Source organism: Trichosurus vulpecula, chromosome 4, assembly GCF_011100635.1.
Source record: "Trichosurus vulpecula isolate mTriVul1 chromosome 4, mTriVul1.pri, whole genome shotgun sequence".
In the NCBI taxonomy this organism is placed as follows: Eukaryota; Metazoa; Chordata; class Mammalia; order Diprotodontia; family Phalangeridae; genus Trichosurus; species Trichosurus vulpecula.
Genome location: NC_050576.1, coordinates 75816909 through 75837776, shown reverse-complemented (window position 1 = coordinate 75837776; position 20868 = coordinate 75816909). Strand labels below are relative to the sequence as shown.

At 41.1% G+C, this 20868-nt stretch overlaps 1 protein-coding gene across 1 annotated transcript in view; it reads left to right on the top strand.

Annotated features, from left to right (window-relative positions):
• STX6 (syntaxin 6) overlaps positions 1-14434 on the top strand; it is a 63552-nt gene extending 49118 nt beyond the window's left edge. The window contains exons 7-8 of the mRNA XM_036754412.1: positions 3079-3173; positions 7373-14434. Coding sequence (XP_036610307.1) covers positions 3079-3173; positions 7373-7449 — 172 coding nt within the window. The 3' untranslated portion in view covers positions 7450-14434. The remainder of the gene's footprint in view (positions 1-3078; positions 3174-7372) is intronic.
• Positions 14435-20868: the final 6434 nt, after the last annotated feature.

Below are 20868 nucleotides of genomic sequence, written 5' to 3'. Positions count from 1 at the left end.
CTTTCTGCAAAATTATTTATAGAACCCTTATTCAGCACCTCATTTTCTAAAATTAATTATGAACTAAAGGTTCACCGGAACGTAAGACAGGATGTCCTGTCTTACTCTAGTGGCTTCATAAGTGAATTACTTAATAGTTTTAATCAGAGTAAAAGCTGAACAATTGCTAATTAAAAGAAGATTCCATTTCTGCCATGCTCATTTGAGCTCTGTAAAATGAGTGTTTTTCCCCCTTACATTTTTTAATTCATTAATTTTTAAAATCTCTAAGTAGCTAAAAATACGGAGTCTTCCTTCTGTCAACTCCTTTTTACACTGCTTCCCCCACCCTTCTCATTTTCCCTCCCTCCCCTAGGTGGAAAGCATAAGATGAAAGCAGACTACTTACTCCTATAGCTATACTTATTTTAGCTTTAAGGGATTGGGCTAGTAAGGGGATCAAGGTCTAAGAGTATCTGAACATTTTGATACCTTTCCTTCAGTATGTTACTTTGTGTTAGGCATTTTGTTTGGGGATGGAGTGTGGGGAGAGGGAAAAATCTCCAATAAAATCAATCACACAGGGAAAAATCTCCAATAAAAACTAGCTATAGTATGTTGTCTGAATTCCCCTGAAGAGGTTCCATTGTTCAAATTCCCTGTTGCTTATTTCCATTGGGCTAGAGCCCAATCAATCACACAGGGAAAAATCTCCAATAAAAACTAGCTATAGCATGTTGTCTGAATTCCCCTGAAGAGGTTTCATTGTTCAAATTCACTGTTGCTTATTTTCATTGGGCTAGAGCCAGTGATCATATTTTACATGACTGTAACTTTGAATCAGGCAAACTCAAAGACATGTGACCTCTTCAGAATTCCATCTTGGCACTAATCCGGACATAGGTGTAGGACCACGTTGATTTGGGCCTTATAGGTTTCCCAAGTGCTTCCCATGTGCACTTATTAATCCTCCTCCTGTGGGCAGTTGGTTTTGTTCTCATACAGATGAGGAAATGAAGGTTCAAAGCACTTGAGACCCGTGGTCACCAGCTGTGAAGTGTCAGAGGCAGGATACTTATCAGCGTTTTCTTCTTTGCTTCCCTTTTTAGAGAAACGTCCTTTTGTAGCAATGATGATAATGATAGCTAGCATTTATATAGAGATTTAGGGTTTATGAATCGTTTTTCCAAGTATTATCTCTTTTGGCCCTCACAAGAACGCTGAGACTTCATCAACAATGCAAACATTAAATAAGATACACAAAGAACAGAAGTTTCTGGTATGTGGACTTTGTTTTGCTTTTTTCTCCCCCAAAAAAGTATATATTAAATTTAACAAGTTAGTAACGAAACTACCAATTTATGTCCCCTAATGAATTTTTTGGTTCTGTATTTTTAATGCTAAACTGACATTTTTTTCTTTCTTTAAAAAAAAAATCACTTTCCAATAACTCCCCTCCCTATCTTGTAACAGAGAAGCATAATCAACCCAGACAAATGTACACACTCATTGACCACGTCAAAAAAATGGACATCTCATTCTGCACTAAAGTTCATCAGCTCTATCTCTATTGAGAGTCCAAGACAAATTTCGTCTTCATTCCTCTGAAGTCATGATTGATATGCATTGATCAAGGTTCCCAAGTCTTTGAGAGTTGTTTTCCTTCACTTTATCGTGATTATCATGTCAATTGTTCTGGTCATATTTATACCTCATCAGTTCACACAAGTCTTCCTGAGGGTCTGAGTCCTTAAATTGCATTCTGTACAGTGCAGTAATGTGCCATTCCATCCATATGCTGTAGTTTGTTTAGCCATTCTCCAGTCTTTGGACACCCCTCTTGTTTCCTGCCCATGTTTCTTTCTACTCTAACCTGCTGCCTCTTATCTACGAGTTTCTGATAGTAGTAAATGCATAAGTCCTGTCATTGTGTTGGGCTGTGAGTGACATACATATATAGTCAACTGTTAGTTCCTTTAAATTAGCGATATGAAACTCAAATAGTAATATTGACTTAGAAAAACACAAATTAACATTATCTATGTTTCATTGTATTTTTATTTATCTTATCAAACATTTTGAAGTTATATTTTAATCTTGTTCAGGCCTACTCTTTGTGGTCTACAGGCGAGGAGTTTGAAACCTGGCTATAGATGACTATTACGTGGATTTCATTGATATGTGATTTGGTCATTATGGAGAAGTTCCCTACACCAGAATAGATGGTTTCATGAAGTGTCATGTCCCTCTCTGTCCCCAAATCGTCTTCTGTGTCTAGCCTTGAGCCTTTTCATTCTGAGCTGGTGCCCAGATGACTGACACACACAGTCCATTGTTGGGCCTGGCTTAAAAGACCTTGGAACTTGGTTATGACACGTGTCCTAGAATTTGGGCTCCCTTAGAATCCTCAGAATAAGGCCCCAGTGGAGAAACTCTGTCAAATATTATAATAAGAGCTTACGCTTACAAAAATGTTTTACAGCTTATTAAATGCTTTCTTTAGTACTTTGTAATAGCCTTATGAAGTAGGGAGTACAAATACTATTCCCATTTTTCAGATGAGGAAATAGGCCCAGAAATATGGTGCCTTGCTCAAGCTGTAAGTGGGCAGGCTAGATCTCAAACCCAGCACTTCTGACTCTGTGTCCAGTGGGTTTTGTTTGTTTTTTAAGATGTCACTGGTAACAATTAGAATGCCATTTCAGTGCTGCATCTCATAATTTATTTGCTTAACAGAAGGGATGAGACACTTTAGAGAAACCTTTAAAACACACACACAAACAAACAGGTGTGCTATGCTGTATTTCCTCAGCCATACTGCAGCTATTGAGTGGAGACTAGTCTTATGTGAATCATTTGTTAAAGTGTGCTTTTTATTTTTCTGGTGAGAAAGGAAGAGACTCATTTTGAGGGTGTAGTCCCTTGTGGTATGAATGTAAGTGATTATATGCCTGTAAAGTTCACAAAGGCTGTTTTAGAGTCTTGCCTGTCTTGTAATTTTGGGACTTGGCCTGTTAATTAAGTGTCAGGCCAGTGAGTACAATGTGCTTTCTTTGTATTTGTTTACCATGCGCTTTCTTCATCTGCTTCTCTGTTCAGGATGTTAGACGACTTCTCTCATGAGTTGGACAGCACACAGTCTCGGCTAGACAACGTGATGAAGAAACTTGCAAAAGTGTCCCATATGACCAGCGGTAGGTACTGATCTGAAAAGCCAAACATTTATTTTCGTTATAGGAGGGAGTAATTTGTGGGAGGGCACATTGTTCTTTACAGTCCTTGAAACCCTGGTTGCCACAGACATGTTGATTTTTATCTTTCTTCCCCACACTTTTCATTATTTTATATGTATTGTTGATAGAGTGAGGGAATAAGAATTTTCTATTTTTACTATGGAAATCAAGTGACATGATCTTGGCAAAAAGGAAATCAGAGTTTTCATATTCCCGTTTTTATTGTTATTTTTTGCACAGAGGCAGTTTCTACACAATGATAACAGAAACCTTTGCCTCTCTTTCCATCCTCCTTTGCCACGATAGAGGACTTATTTAAAATAAGTGATGGAGAAGAGATTCTGCTGCCCGTTCTCACACTTGTCCCTTAACATTTATCATCTGCCTAAAGGTCAAAGACCAATCCTTTGATCTTCCAAAGTCTAGATTAATTTTATTTAAAGTTGTAATTAAAACCAATATCAGATATTTCAACAAATTGGTTCAGTTGGTTTGTAGGACTGAGAATTTTTTAAGCTAGTAAATGGATGAAAAAAGCCTGTTTGATTCCTAGCCTTCTTGAAATTATAGCACTTGTCTTCTACTTACATATCCCTTGCTATAGAGACTGTATTTTTCAGGTTAATGTGAGCTTTTAACTTAACCCTCAATTTAACATTTGTCCTTGAGATAATTGGAGACACTGGTGGGATGTCTCAGGGCTAGGATAGGGAATCCTCAACCTATCCCTTTAGTCTTATGCTTTTTCTTCCTTGACTGAATTTATGATAAACAATTAGTTTTTTAAAATAGGACCTAAATACATAATACACATAGTTTTGTAGAAAGGTGATTTCTCTTAAGAGATAGTAATACACTTGGAAGTATTTCTAAAGTGCTTAACACAGTGCCTGGAACAGAGTAGGTGCTTACTAAATGGGTGTTCTTGTTACCCCTAGGAGGTTAGCCTAAAAGGATAGATTGGACTAGAGCAATTGGGGGTGGTCAGATGAGTAAAGGGGGTATGAGGAGAGAAGAGCTGTGGGCATATTTGTAGGGCATAGAAAAGGATCCAGGGATAGAGGGAGATTGCAGTTTCTAGAGTGAGGGTTTAGCCTCTTCTAAAACCTCCATGCTTTGGTTTCTGACCTCATCATTCATTTAAGCTGCCCTCTACAAAGCTACTGCTGGTCTCTTCATCACCAGCTCTAACGGCCTTTTTTCAGTTATCATTCTCTTTTATCTCTTTCACACTGTTTTTCACCTTTTCCTCTTGGATATTCTTTCCTTTCTATATTTTTGTGTCAACTGTTCTCTCCAGGTTCTTTTACCTCTCTGACTTGGGGGGTCTTCTAGGTTTTGCCCAGCACCCTTTTCTCTTTAATCCCTGTACTTTATCACTTCATGATCTTATCAGTTCTCATGGATTCAGTTATCTCAGATTCCCAGTTGATTTTCAGATCTCTATGTGTTAGACTCTTTCCTGAGCTGCAGTCTCACATTACCAACTACCTATTGGACACCTCCAGGCAGAAGTCCCAGGGGCATCTAACTCAGCACATCCAGAACAGAACTGATTTCCTCCCACCCCCTTCCAAATCTGCCCTTTCACATTTTGTTCTTATGCTCCAGGGCACCTTGGTAAGGCTCAGCTCCTTACTGTCATTCCACATGTCCATCTAATGCCAAATTATGTAATGTGTACCTTCTCTTGAACACCACCCCTTCTCTCCAAGGAGCAGCACTAAGTTGTCTTCTTTGTGCTTCATACACACTCAGAATCCCCATTCCCAGTGGCCACTGGGGGGGGGGGGGGGGGGGGGGAACTTTGCCTTAAAGTATTACAGTAAAGTAACACCAACTAATCTGTTCAATAGATTGGAATATAGTGACCCAGTGCAGGATAATCCTGATTTTTATGTTAACTGTCTTAGAGAAAATAAACTCACTTTATTTTATGTATGTTGGATGATTTCTTCCATCAGTCCAAAAATGCAGTTGTTCAGCTTTCCCTTTGAAGAAAAACATACCTGGAGAAAAATCTCCCCTTTTTGTATGGGTTCCTCTTCTCTCAATGCTTGAGTTAGGGCTTGAGCCTATTTGTACAGATGGTTAAGCTTGCTCACCTGAGGTCTGAAAGGGTAATATGGTTATTCATACTCACAGGAAGTGGTTATAAGAGGTCCATCAGGGTAACAGATGCATGGGGTTACCCAGTCTGTGCTTCACAGAAGCAATCCACATCTTCAAAGGAAAATCACTTTTAAAGAGAAAATTCTTTGCCTATCTTAGCATGGGCATGACACATTTTTCCTTGATAAAAAGTCCCAACTTAATGCAGCTGTAGAAGAGAGGGAAGAGATGGTTGATAAGTAAGAAAAGACCCATGGAAAAGCACAAGATGAAAAACTATATGGTACTAGAATTCTATGGGCCCCTGAGAATAGCAGGATGTCAGGGGTAATAAAAAACAGGAAGTATGCTTGTGGGCTTCCTTTCTCTGTTTTTTGCAGGAAGTATATCCACTATGTGTCTTGAGAAAGGTTATGTTTTTAAATTAAGGTGAAACTTTAAAAATAAATAGCCAAGATCTATTTTCAGATAATTCTGAAAAATTTACTTGTCTGTTTAAAAATATGAATAAACAAATTTTAAGAAAGCTATTACTTGCCTCAGAGAAGTCCTATTCACTATTAACTATTTTGAAATACTTTCTCACGGTCGAGATGCATGTATTTGGAGCATTTGGTCTAAATCATCTGTATAAGAAGGATTACACTGTACTTTTGCCTCTTGGGGAAAGGGGGGAGCATAATTTTGTCTAACTGGCCTGTAAACATTTCTATATCTCTTTAATTAAGTAAAATGATAGTGAAAATTAAAAAAAATGTGATTTAATATAGAACTTTCTAAGAGGATTTCAGCTTTTTTTGTCCTTCCTGTATTCTGAAGATCCAGATCTTTTTAATTTGGAAAATAACACTTTACTTTGAGTAGTATATTCAGTTCAAGGGCATGGATTTGTGCTCACAGTCTAGCCCAGCTCTTCTGTAGCCAAAGGCACACACATCCCAGACTTACCTTAGAAAGATTGTTTAAATAGGTAAAATTTTTATTCAGTGTCCTCCCCTGCCTTGCTATTTAGGACCCTCTTTTCATTTTTCATACCTTCCATATGTTCAGGGGACTAAAATTACGCCCTCAACTGCTCCTCTACATTTCTCATGCCCCCTTCTCCCATCCCAGATTCACCTGTTATGGTCTATATATCTCAAAACTCTTTTCTCTGAAAGTCAAGAATAACCTCCCTGCCTCCGTCCGTCCCCCCCCCCCCAACCCCCCTCCAAAAAAAGGATTGTAAGCTTATGAAAGGGTTCTAGGCACCAGGTGCATCAAAGGAAATATCATTTAGCTGTTTATTCAATGCTAAACTTCCTTACCACTCTAACCATTTTACTTTTCCTGTCTCTGCCTCCATGATTGGTGCTGAGGCAGAGAACTTGAGAAGAAGGAGATTCTAGGAATGAACCTATGTATTTATTACTATTACCACTATGATTATTTAACTCATAGTCATCAAAAATTCAGAAGGTGCTGTGTAAAATTAAGACATGGTCTCTTTTTGTGGAACTTGATGCTCTAGGAATTCACTCTCCCCATCCAAAACCAGCATTTATCTTCCTTCCACTTTCCATTAGCACTTAGGAAAAGAATTCTCTTAAAGTTTGCTAATTTGATTTTTGGTGAATAATTAAAACACAAGCTGTTTTCACCTGTAGCACTAATATCAGCAAATCCCTAACCCTCTTCTCCCCTTTTTTTAAAGCAATATAGTAATTAAGCAGCAGGCAGCTGAGATCAGGTTTTAATTAGAGCCTTTGTACACAAAGCAAATAAATACTTGTTTCATGATATGACCTTTCTGGAGACCAGCAGAACTTGCACTTTAGACCAGAAACAATGCATGTCTGCAGGTCCAAGTTTGATGGTGTTCAGTTTATGTGGAACTTTCATAGCGTTGCAGGGTTGGAAGGGACCTGGGCTCACCAAATCCCATCCCTGCCCGAAGCACCACATTGGGCCTCAGCTTGCCAACCTGCAGCCAGCAGGAGGTAGGTCACCTGTTTCCTGTGGCACATCTTTCTCTATGAAAAGTTAATTCATGTCTTGTTGCTTTCCAGATCGTCGACAGTGGTGCGCGATTATCGTTCTCTTTGGGATCTTACTGGTAGTGCTCATTCTCTTTCTGGTGCTGTGATGGACAAGGCTTCTCTGGATGCTGCTTATTCCCCACCAAGAAAATGTGAGGGGAGAACGGAAAAGTCAGCACAGTTAATGTTGCCACCCTTTTTATTTTGCTCCGAAGAACTCATACCCCTAGACTTTGATGTTCTCTGTAAATCAATGCTCGTGGCAGCTGCTGCTGCAGTATCAGCCTTACAAAGTCCTTGGAGGTAAAGTGGAAGCTGGACTCCCTCCCAGGTGTTGTGATTCCCAGCAAGTGTGCATTGCCACTCCCGCTGTGCTCACAACGAGCTGCTGTTTCTCTTTCCTCCCTCCAGAGTGCAGGGAATGAATCAGCAAATGTTGGTTATGTTGCTTTGGCGAGGTCTTTCCACCTTTTTTGTGGGGGATTTTTTCTCCATCCCCTTTTTTCCTTATATCAGATGCCACTGTCTTATCTAAAACAAACTGTTCTGGAAGCCAGGCTGCTGGGTGTATTTCACCTCCACCTTTGCTGGTCATTAAGGAGGGTAGAAGACTCAGGAACTGTATCTAATAACAGTAAATTTGGTGATTCCTAGGCCAAGGTGTCACTTCACCTAGACTTCAGTAGAGGGGTAAGTGCTAGGACTAGATTCCCTGTCCAAGTCCTGTTTCATTCAGTGGAGATTATACTCACTGAATATGGAGAAACCATTTGGGGTAAAATAGACGTGAGCTCTGGCTCTGAGTGCTTCAAGGAGAGTGTGCATACTTAGTAGACTGACCTCAGGCAGACCTGAATGTGCCCCTTGGTGGCTTCCTGCTCCCTATACTAACCTTAGCCTTCACTTGGTGCACATTCCATGCTTGGAAGGGGTCCCTATCTCTGCAGAGCACTTCATGGACTACTTGAAAGAGTTGTGTAGACTGCCTAGTTAGGAGTTGTCTCATTTCTACTCCATACTGGTTTTTTTTTTTGTTTAGGTTAGTTTTGGGGGGGTTTTGGTGGGGAAGGGGGGAATTGCCGCTTTTTTTTATTCATTCCAAGGCTGAAATCAGCAAGCTAAACCTCTGCCCTGGACCAGACTTTTCTTACCTGTTTATAACTGGGGTGGCTGGGTGATTTTGGTTTTTTGTTTGCTTCAGGAAGCAATTGATTTTATTACTCTCTTCCATTTGAATAACTGAGCCAATTCCAAATGAAACTGACAAATGCTTTGTCATACTTTGTCATACCTAGTTTAAAGCAACCCACACTGCCCACAGACAAAACGTTAGGCTTTTTGATTATTCTTCAAATGCCTCAAACACATGCACATGTAAATAGGATGTTTTTATAACCTTCCCTAATGAATGAACTCTAAGAAAGTAGCAACTTGTTATCCTGGGTTCTCAAAGGCCATACCAGGAGAGTATAGGCCTAGTTAAGTTAGGATAGGTTTCCTACCGGAGGTTGGTTCCCATGTGATAAATTGCTTGGGCCCCAGCAGCTCTGCATGGAGGGGAAAGAGGATCCACATTGATGGAATTTCAGGGCCATTGAAGAGAAGGAATGGCTCAACCAAAAGATGAGGGTGGGCTGCAAAGGCTGGGAGAGGCCAGAGCATTGCCAGAGAATTTCAGCCTTCTCTAGATTGTGCTTGTCCTTTTCGGTCACTCAGTATTCACCAGTTTCCTCGATCGTAATTATGTATTGGCCCAGGCTAATTTTGAATTGCAATTTTTAATACTGGGTATTTGTAATGCTTTTCAAAAAAGGATACCATCCTTTTTTTTCAGGATCATGGTAGGTGAGGAAATTTGACTGTGGATGCTAAAAAATGAATTTATAAAATAAAAGGGATGGTTGATACCTGCGTTTACACTCCTTACTCAACTGACTTTGATGTATCATAAATGATTACTCTTTGTTTTTTAAATGAACAAAAAGTAATTTTGATCTTCATGAATGGCTTCACTCATAATCTACTCAGTTACTTTTATTTTATAAGGTTCTAAGAAAATTAGTTCTGTGGTTGTCTTGGTGTGTGCATATATATGCATGTATCTCTTTGAGACAAGGAAAGTCCTCAAAGCAATGAAATATATCCTTATTAGCTACATTTGGTTAAAATGTCTCCAAAACAAGTAGGCAACATTAGGAAGACCTCTAGGTCCACCTTGGAAGAGGCAGCCAGTGTCTTAAAGTTTTAGCGTGTGGTCGTATCAGAAGCCTGCCTTTTGTCTTGCTACTGCTAGCCCAAGATGTTCACTGCAGTCGCCCATAATTAGTGCCTCTATTCTACTGAATGCTGAGTAATTCAAGAAAACAAAAAAATAGGATTCTCTGTACTCTTCTGAAGACTCCAAGACACCGAGTTTACATATGTTGTTCTCTCATCCCCTGGATCCATTTTTCCTTGCTCTGTTTTTTATGGGGTTTTTTTCAATCACAGAGATTTAAGAACAACTTCCTATCATAAGGCAGCAAGAAAAAGTAGTTTTAAAAGTTTTGGGCAAAAGCCATATCTATTCCTCTGAGGGCTTTTTTTCTGAAATAAGCCAGCTCCAGGTACTCTTGCCACTCTTAGGGCCTAGTGCTCCGTAGAAAGAAAGAACTAGGCTTGTGTGCCTCTTTCTGGTTTTAGTAGAAATTGCGCACCTTGAGTTACAAATTAAATTTAGGATAAAAACTCCAAAGGGAATATAAAGAATTTGAAAATGAATGAAAATGAAATATAAAGATTGATCTACAGACAGTTTGAGAACCAAACTCATTGAATACCAAACTAAAACTCATTGAACAAACTTATCTTAATTACCAAAGTCTCTCTTAAAGCCCATGCTTTAGAGTCAGCTCGCTGGCCTGTTTGGATTCAGACATGACCTCAAAAAGTGACTGGCAACAGCCCCGAAACACAATCAGGCAGAACCAACCTTATGCCTGCTAAGTTTTGAGGGAATGAAGAGAATTAGCTAGTCTGGAGTCCCTCGGTTTAAAATAGACTGGTAATTCAGGGGCCATGCCTCCTCCTGCTTCTTAAGGAGCTGTGCTTTATTAATCAGCATCTTTAAAGTAAATAAATGAATGAATGAAAGAGCCAAACTCCCAAACCCAAATTCTGGCCAAGCTAAACAGAGCCAGAGTCTGAGCATGTTTGCTGTTTGTGCAGTCAGTCCTTTGAGACTGGTATGAACTTGCAGAGCCTCGAAAAACCTTCAGCTGGGACAAGAAAAAGAAAACTAGCTTCCTGGAGGCCCCTGGGGGTTTGGAGTGGTAAAGATTTCTTCATTAGTTCACCGGAGCTAATGAGATCTTAATGGAAACTTGGTTAGTTCCCGCAGATTTCTCTTTCACCTCATTGCCTATGGAATTGTAACAACACAGAGATGCAACGACTCCCAGGGCTCTGGCCTGTGAGCTGTGTGTTGCAGTTGAAGTTTTCCTTTTATTGTCTCCCACACCCAGGCCCATAGTCATTTCGTAAGGAACTTAACAGAATTAAGTAGTGTGTGTGAGTCAGAGGGTTAATAAGAAGAGATGTTTCTTAGAAAGGTGTTGCAGGTGACATTTGATAGACTCGGGAGAGAGGCAGCATCAAACTGCCCAGAATGTTTGCCACAGGGTGAATCCAAGATCCAAACTAATACCGTGGGGCACTCCTAGCCCCCGTGTTTTGGCTGTGTCTTTGTGTGAACTGTAAGATGTCGGTACACTGTGTGTTCTGTACTGTAATACAACGAGATGTTGCTTTGGGTGTTTTTTTGTGTGTTTTTATGGGTCTTCTACAATCTTAGAATTCCTGCCAGAGCAGGAGAGGAGAGGAAACTTGGCAGCCTTCCCGAGCTCTGCTCTTACCCACAACTGAACAGACTGATGAGTCTGGTAGCCAACAACTTGGCAACTTTTACTCCATTTTACCTCAGGAGGTTTTAAGGGCTGTGAAAAGAAATCTAGTTGACAACTGTAACTGAAATCTGTCTCTGTTAAGTATTTTACCTTCTGCAAGTAGAAGAGCGGTTGCCAAATTTTTTTCTTGGGTGATCTTTCTGGCTAGAAAGTGACCCTTTCCATTAATAAATCTGTAAGCATCCATGTTATTTATTCCCTCTTAAAAGAATCAGTTTCATTTGGTGTTCTGTGAATTGTATGTTAAATGCAAGTGTGTACTTTAAATGTATTTTTAAGCATGTATACATAGTACCTTAACTTCAAATCCTGTGCAGCAGAAGGAATGGGAAACAAAGGGTACATTCTGGATTTCGGCAGCTGGGAAGGCACTACCTCGAATTCCCTTTTGGTGACTTCCTTAAATGTCCACTTCTTAAATTGTTTTTGTTGTTTTAAATCAGAAACTACTTTTTAGCCCATATCATGAGTATTGAGGAAATAGACCCAAAGGGTTCACGGACCACAATGTTCTCTCTGTCAACACTTGATAAGTGATGACAGCGCTCCATTGGAAGAGATTGCTCTGAATACCTTTGCTTCTATTTAGGTTTACAAGAAACATCAGCAATCTGGCTAGTAGAGGAAACAGAAGCAAGGCAAGAGTACTGCATTTGTGCTTTTGAATCAGTGACCTCTGAGTCTCCTTCCAGGTTATAAAATTTTATGATTTAATGGATTGGGCCTTTTTTCAGCCCAACCTTGGAAATTTTACATATTTTGAAATGTATTCTAATCCCATCTCTAGCTGGGTCTTTTGAAATACATGGGATATACAGTAAACTCTGAAGCAGTTTTAAACTCTGGTCATTGCTAAATAGGAATAATACCTCTTTTGGCTTAAGTAAATACCACCTCAATACCATAAATGTCAGTATGCACCATTTGATGTGTTCAATCCCAAATCAGTTAACTCTGATTCTTCGTTTTTGAGAGTTGTTAATAGCTGGGGTCTCAGGCTGTTGTTAGTCCCTTTAATTTTCCTACTGAGAAACCTAGTCAGTGATTGGCCTTAAGTTTTAGCATTATGTCGATGAAACAGAAAAGTGCTGTAGAAAACCATCCTAAAGCTTCAGAGGTAGAAAGGACCTTAAAGATCGTGTGGTTCAGCTCTCATTTTTACAGTGAGGAAATTGAGCCTGGCCCCAAAGACAAGGTAGACACAAACTGTGATTAGGTAGTGAAATGCATTTCCTGATGCTCATTTAGAACCAGGACTTCCTCTCATTTGCCTGCAGAGATTTCACCCAGCAGTGAAAAAGTTGTGCAAAGAAAAAAAATATGTGCATGGCTAGTCATTTGAAACTGACCTTATTAACATATTACTGTTAATGATGACCATATTAAGATAAATGCATTTTAATTTTCACACACAGTGATCTACAGTAGAATATACTTCTTGAAAATATTCCCATCTTTATAGATAAACATTGATATTTTATATCCATTGAGAACCTAGAAGGAGTTTCATTCATGTCCAACTAATGTGACCTGTAAACAGGGTTCCACTGTTGTGGGACTTTTATTACCGTAGTTTTCTCCCAGTATAGGTAGAAGAAAGTTAGTTCCCTCTGTCACTTAAAAACCTGGTGCTATCAACTGATGACCAGTTTTTCATTTTTTTTTTTTTCAAGAAACCTTCTTCCCTTTAAGCCACAGTAGTTAGTAGCATAATTCCACGTAAGGACATGTATCTCTCTAAACACTTTGTCCACAGCAGCAGTTTGTCCATTGGGTACACTCTGCCATTGGGTCATAATTGCTAGTTCTGCTAGCCATAGCCAGTCTTGTGTAGGAATGAAAGGGATATACATGATTCGATTTTTATTTTTTCCTCGATTTCTGAATTACTGGAATCTCAAAGCTACTCTTAGTTATTCAAGCAGTATTACTAAAGCATTAAGTTTCATTGATAATGGAACAAATCTGCTGCTTTGCCCTTATCTCCCTTATGTTTGAAAGTCCCCAGTGCTCTAGTGCAGCCCTGTTATGCATTAACAGTAAAGTGAGGATTGCTTTCCTTCTCATCTGCAAAACATAGATGTTACCTGGGATGCTGGCATGCCCATTAACCACAACCAGTGGAAAGTGAGAAGCGCTGTACTAGTATAAAGTTAAACAGTGAAATAGAAATGATCTAGTCTGCATGACACTAAAATGTTGCTTTTTTTTTTTTTTTTGTAATTAGCCCTGTAAAGACAAATAAAAGACAGCCAATGTCTTAATGACTTTTGGAAGAGCTTTTTTTGAGGTTGAAGTGATTACTTCCTGTCATCAGCATTGGCTTTTGATGATAAAGACCCCAAACTCAAAACAGATTAAGGGAGTTGTCTATAAGCTATCTAAGAGAAGGAAGTTGAAATGATAAACTTTAAATATTTATGAAAGAAGGGGAATAGAAAAGTGAAGATGAACCATAAAGTTTGGACAAATGGAAACTGTTGCCAAGCATTGTTTTTTCGTGAACTATTATGTATTGTATTTAGAATTATAACATAGAAAATGGCAAAGGTCAGCCAAAACTGTCCATTCTTTGTGGGTGGAGAAGTGAAAAATGTCCTTAAAACTATTGCATTGGGGGCAAATTGTGAAGAAAAGTGGAATCAAAGTTTTAAATTATAGGAAGTCTGCACATGTATTATGTGGAGCTCTACCCCAGCCATTAATGCCGTTCTAGAGTTTGCATCCCTCATGGACATAATCATCAAACTAGGGCCAGCAATTTGGAGAAGCTGAGAACCCTTAGTTTTCGGTTTCCTTTACACTGGAGCATCTTGGCATATTAGCTATTGACCGGTTCCTATGGAATGAACAAAAGGTGATTGTGTTCAAGGATATCCATTTCCTTGGAATAAAGTGCAATCATCTATGGCTTCAGAGTGGCACACCAAAACAGAACCAGTGATACCACGAATCAGAAAACCAGGTTTACTGTTTATTCTCAAAGAAAATTATCAATTCACATAGCCATCCTAGTAATTTTTTCCTCTTACTGGCATTTTTCTCTCCTGAGATCTATCAGCTCCTGCTGTATTTCTGACTTCTGCTCTTGGAGTCATGTTACAATTGTATAAAGAAGACTGTACAGTATTAAAGTGACATGAAAAGACGTTGATCTCTTGTCTGGTGTTTACAGTGTTTTCTACCTTCTAGACCTCCCTTCCCCACAGACATACCCCAATGCCTTCAGCAGCTCCATTGCTGGCTATTTAAATTACCTGCAAAGTAAGAGACCTTACACTGAGTTCTCAAACCCCAGTTTTTTACATTATGCCATTCTTATCTTTATTCAGAAGAAGACTGTTGAATAACCAAAGGAAGTTTCTTGATCTCTCGAGATGCTGATCCTTTTTTCGGGGTGCGGGTGGAGGTGGAGTGGGGAGAGAGACAAAAGAAAAACACAGCTTCAGTTCTTTATTTCCCCTACCACTAAAACCTGAGCCAACAGAAGACAGTAATTGAGCCTTGGGCTTAATTCCTAGATTTTGTTCCTGTTGTATGGCCCTTGTACACAGACAAGCTCCCCAATGAATGGCAGTAACTTTGTCTTTGTATCCCCATTCCCTTCATATATGAACTTAATAAGTGGTTGTTTTGAATTAAATTGAATTAGGGCTTTAAACTGGGAGAAATTCCATTTGAATTTAAATGTCTAGACCTTAACTAATGGAACATCCTGTGCTCTAACATTGTTGGAGTGAGTGGTGCTATGAAATGGAAGTAAGTGGAGGATAGACCTTAGGACTATGGAAAGAGGTGCTACCAGTAGAACCAGCATGCACTCTTTTAGAGGGTGAGGTTGTAGAGAGGAAGGGGATGGTTATTTTTCAGTGGATAAAAGCAGATCACATTTAAAGTAGAAATGAAAAATTTTTACTTTGACCATAGAGAAACCCATCTGTGGAGTTAGAGGCTCCCTTACTGGTTGCTGAGGTAATGGCAGCTGCCCTACTGTACAGTAGAGGTTTGGGAGCAAAGAATTAAACCAAACTGGCAGGGACCTTCAGGATCTTACAGTCCAGCTCTCACAGTTCACTGAGGCCCAAGGTCCTACATGGTAAGTTTGAGAGATTTTAAATGCAGGTAAGTCATCTGCCTCCAAATCTCGTTACAGGGACATTTGGGAACTCCCCACTGACTGGTTATTTTGGGAAACCTGTGTTGATGAAACATGAAAAGGTAAGACAGATGACAGGAACAAGTACCACTAAATGTCCCATTCTGGTCGTTGCTCATTGGGGACATTGGATCTTTTATGCAGGAAAAGTGATCAGTCCTGAGGCTAAAATGCTCCTTTCTCAGGAAAGGGAATGTTTTTCTGCTCTAAATGTTACCATAGGGAGGCTGTGTTTTCCCAAGGCCAGTTTACTCTTCTGAAAACCTTTTCTCTATCCCTGTCTCACTTCAAAAGCCAAATACAAAGATCCACCAGATGTTCAGCTAGCGTTTGGGGAAAGTGTGAACCTCTCTTAGTAAAGGTGGGAAAAGTGGCTACTCTGAGTTCAGTGGTACCAGCTAATTAGGCTGTTAAGCTGCTTTCATAAACTGGGTAATCCTTGATAACTGTAGTAGGGCTACATTTGATTTAGTTGTGCTTATGAGAATTTCCTGATCAAAGCTCTCTTACTGTGAGAAATGCAGGAGGAGAGAGCTGCCATGCTATTGCTTTCACTGTTGACTCTCCATTACATCTCAAACCTTCCCAAATCCGCTGTGAGGCCTCTAACCTACTAAAAGTTAATTCTTGCCAACTGCCCTGCAAGGTCTGTACTGTCTTCAGGTCTTTTCTGTTCTCAAGGGCCAACTAGGATTAGTAAGACTGGTGTCTTTCTGTTTGTGCCATGAGTGTGACTTCTAAGACCATCTTTAAAAGGTCACAAAACTTACTGCTGAAACAAGGGGAGTATTTCAGAGAGTAGCTAGGTGCTGCAGTGGATAGGGTGCTAGGCCTGGAGTCAGGAAGACCTGAGTTCAAATCTGGCCTCAGACACTTTCTAGCTATGTGACCCTGGGCAAGTCACTTAACCCTGTTTACCTCAGTTTCCTCACCTGTAAAATGAGCCGGAGAAGGAAATGGCAAATCACTCCTGTGTCTTTGCCAAGAAAGCCCCAAATGGGCTCATGAAGAGCTGGATACAACTGAAATGACTGACCACCACCACCACTTAACAGCAAATTGCTTTGAGAGCTATTAAACACAAAACATTTGTTTATAGGTCTAATGCTGGAATGGAAATGACAGGACAATACACTCTGTAATCCGCTTGGGGCCAAGGGAACCACAAGCCAAGGTACTTCATAAAGGACAAATCTATGCCAGCTGCCAAATAGAAATACTCAAACCTCCTACTTTGTCTTGGCAAATATCCAGGCAGCTTTTGATAACCCTAGCCATCAACCGACTGCATCAAAGGACTAACTTCTCTAACACCACTGTTGTTTGGACCAAGCCGAGGGGTTCTGAAGTTGGCCAGAGGTTCATGCCAAAGGCAGTTGCTGCATTCAAGCAGGTGCTGCTCTCCCTGCTCTGGTGGGGTGGGGGGTTGGGAGGATTTAAGAGCAGAGGTGGAGGTCAAATAAATGGAGGATTAAAGGAAAGACGGATATAATAAAAAAAAAGATGAGACGGATGAAAGAAAATAGTAGAGAGAGCACTGGGCCCGAGCACATACTGTACTAGGCGCTTAGTAAGTGCTTGTGGAATTACTGGATCAGGCCTTACTTTGGAATGGGCCCAGGGATTGAAGAATGAAGTAGAAAGAGAATGGCAAAGGTCGAGGGGCCAGTTACATCTATTTGGACACTTGCTTTTGGATTAACGATCCAGTACACTTCTCTCGGCTCTTTTCACGGTAGCCAAACATTAGATGCTGATGGGGTGACCCCAAATGGCTCAACAAACTGGTATAGAATGGCACGTTCTTGTGCTGTAAGAAATGAAGTGGACGGTTTCAGAGCAAACCTGGCGGCCCCTCTGAACTAATGCAGAGCCAACTAAGCAGAGCTAGGACAACGTTATGGAAGAAAAAAAAAAACTTTGAGAGACGTTAGATCGCTGATCAACCCGGTGATAAAGCACCAGAATGAAAGAATGAAGATAAGAGGCACTACTCGACTCCTGCCAGAGAGCAATGAACTTTAAAATGCAGAGAGGGGCGATTCTCAACATGGATGATGGAAATTTGTTTTAGTGGATGATGTGTTTATGTAGTGAGGGCTCTGTTTTTTTGGTATTGGTGGGGTTTGGGTTTTTTTTTCTTTTTGGCTTAGTAGGATTGTAGAGGGAGGGAAATGGGGGAAAAAACTTAAAAGAATAGGATAGAGAATCAAGGAGGAATTTTTTTTAAGGCTCTGTGCAGAAATGGCCTGTTTGCCATTCAAAAACATCAATTCTGCACTGAACTCAGTTGGCACAGTTGTGGGACTTTCTCCATAAATCTTCCATAGCACATTGGGATTAGACAAGAAAAAACTAGAGGTGGGATAAGAGCACGAGGGATTTAAGGGTAGAGGATAGTGTGCATTTGGACTGGTCAGCCATGGGATTAAGACTGAACGAAGGAAAATAAAGTCAGAATTACAGAAGTATTCTTTGTAGTAGCAAAAAACTGGAAATAAGTTAACTGGTGAACGGCTAAATAAATTATGAGGGAAATACAATTAAGACCTTTTGCAGTCCTTAAAGTGCTATGTAAAGGTTAGCTGTTCTTAATACTACTCCTAGCCCTGACCCTTGATGACCAACAGCAGCTGTTGGTTCTTGGTTTGATGAATTCACCAGAAGTGTTTCCTCCTGAGTTAGCCAGGGTGTAAAGAACTTGCAATGCCAAAAAGAATGTTTTATATTTGATCCTGAAGGTAATAGTCACTGGAATTTATTGAATAGGGGGAGAGGATTACAAAGTCACACCTGTGCTTTACGAAAATCAGATAAGGGAATTAGGATCAGATTAAGGAGAGGCCTGCTCCTCCATCTACTTTCCTATGTTCCCATGCTCTAATTTTGCATCCTCCCAAGGACTCTGTCCTGGGCCCTCTACCCTATTCAAAGCCTTTCTCTGTGATCTCACTTCCATGAGTTCAGTCAAAATCACTATACAGATGAATCTGAAATCTATTTACCTACCCATTTCTTATCTCTGCTGAGCTCCAGAACTCCCGATGCTTATTTGACATTTCTGGCTGGATGTCCTTAATATAAATCTCAAACTCAACTTCAAAACAGAAAAATCCTCCCCTCCCTGCTCAGTCCCATGGCTCTTCCTTACTTCTAGTCACTTAGCTACACAAATTCAGTTGCCCCTGACTCTTCCCTCGAATCCCTCCACTCCCAGGATGGGTTGCCAGCTCATTTATCCTCTTTGCATAGCAGCTCTTGCATTGATCCCCCTCTCTCCACTTACATGGCCTAGCTCAGGTTTCTCATCACTTCTCGCCTGGACCATGACAGTAATCTCCTAATGGTCTTCTTGCCTCCTGGCTCTCCCCTCTCCAATCTATGATTCACATGGCTCCCAAATTATGTCACACCCCTTCTGTACAATGAAGGGGTTGGACTAGCTGCCCTCTGTGGTCCCTTCCAGACCTACGATTATGATCTTATAGCTCTCCACTTAGGATGTGATATAGTGGATGGAGGGCTTGGAGTCCTATGACTTTGAGGTCAACTTAACATAAGATCACTGGAGCGGGCAGACCAGCCTAGCTGAAGCAGGAAAGAGGGGAGGCAGCATGTGCCAAGTAAGTCATTATCCCTCAAAGCCTTATAGACACAGCCCAAGATCTTGAGCCCAAGAGCCTTGGGGACAGAAGTGTCTTCCAGACCCCTCAGCCTTCATCAAAGGGAGAAATCATTGTGGAGAAGGAATCTACCTTCCTCATCACAAGCAGCAACAAATGCTGACTAAGTACCACCATCAGGCATATAGACACAGAAACCTTGGCAGTGGCATCACTGCACCCCGCCCTAATCAATCCATAAACAACTACTAAGTGCCTGCTATGTTCCAGGCTCCACGATAATCAGTGCAGATACAAAAAGAGGCCAAAAAAAATACTCCACCCAGTCTCCTTCTAGCCTAGCCCTAACAGCCACCTAAGAGAGCAACTCCTTGGAGGTGGAGAAGGGGCCAACCCTCACCACCAACTGTGGCAGGGCAGGGAAGCAAACTTCCATGAAGCAGCAGGGAACCTCGAGGGAAAGGCGGGAGGCAGCACATGCCAGGCAAGTCAAACCACCTGGACCCCTATCCCCGCTCAGGTCCTGATGGGAGTACAGCTCAGGGTATAGCCATGCTTCCAGCCCAGCGCCCTCAGCCATCATATTGGAAACCTCGGTCCTGTGGGGCGGCAGGCAGGCCGTGCAGATGCTACCAAAGACTCAGAAAGGGAAGTTCTTGTCATCCAGTTCTTTGCTACTTTCAAATAGTTCAGTGGAAAAGAAGAGGCATCACCATCAGCTTTGCTGTTGTTCCCTCAGGACCGTGGGATCTTTCCATCTGACCTGTAACTGAAACTTTCCATACCCATCTTTGTCTCCCCCAGTTAGAATGGAAGCCCCCCCACCCCGAGGGCAGGAACCATTCCTTTTCCTTATGTGTCCCCAGCTCTTTGCTCAGTGTTGTGCGCATTCGAAGGACTTAATGCTTTTCTCATTTCATAAGCCATCCGGTTCAACCTCATTATTTATTTTAAAAAGAAAACAGAGGCCCAAGATAGCAAATGTTAGAGGAAGGATTTGAACCCAAGGCTTCTGACTCCAGAGACAGCATTCTTTCCATCTCCAAAGAAAGCCATCCCAGACTAGACTCAACAGTTTCACCAGCTCACCTCACCTGCTATGAACCAAGGGTATTGTTGGGTGGCCAGACTCCAAACATGCCGATGGAGTGCTTCTGCTTTGTGCAGTCCATTCAGGCGTGACTGACTCTTCGTGACCCCATCTGGACTTTTCTTGGCTGAGATGCTGGAGCGGTTTGCCATTTTCTTCTCCAGCTCAATTTACAGATGAGGAAACTAAGGCAAACAGGGTAAGCGACTTGCCCAAGGTCACCCAGCTAGGAAGTATCTGAGGCCAGGTTTGAACTCAGAAAGATGAGTCTTCCCGACTCCAGGCCTGGCACTCTACCCACTGGGCCACCTAGCTGCCCAGCCGATGGGGTGAGAAACCCAAAATTGGGGACCTGAGGGAACCCCCTAGAAAACAGACTTTCTCCAAAAGACTGATGCTAACTCTAGGGGCTGAACATTCACCGGCTCCTCACGTGAACTTTGCCTTTTGACTCCTCCCTCTCTGTTCCCTTTGCTATCCAGTTCAGATCTCCACAATTTCTCTTGCATCTTTCCTCTTTCCCTGGTTCCCTTTCGCAGACCCTCATTTCCACTAACCCAACCATACTCCAATAGCCTCCTTGTAGGCTTTCCCCTCTCCTACCTCCAGCCCATTCCTCATACCTCTAGCAGCACCATCTTTGCAAATCTCCTTGATGACATCACTCCTTTGCTTAAATTTTTTTTTTAAATGGTCTGAAACTGCCCTCCACA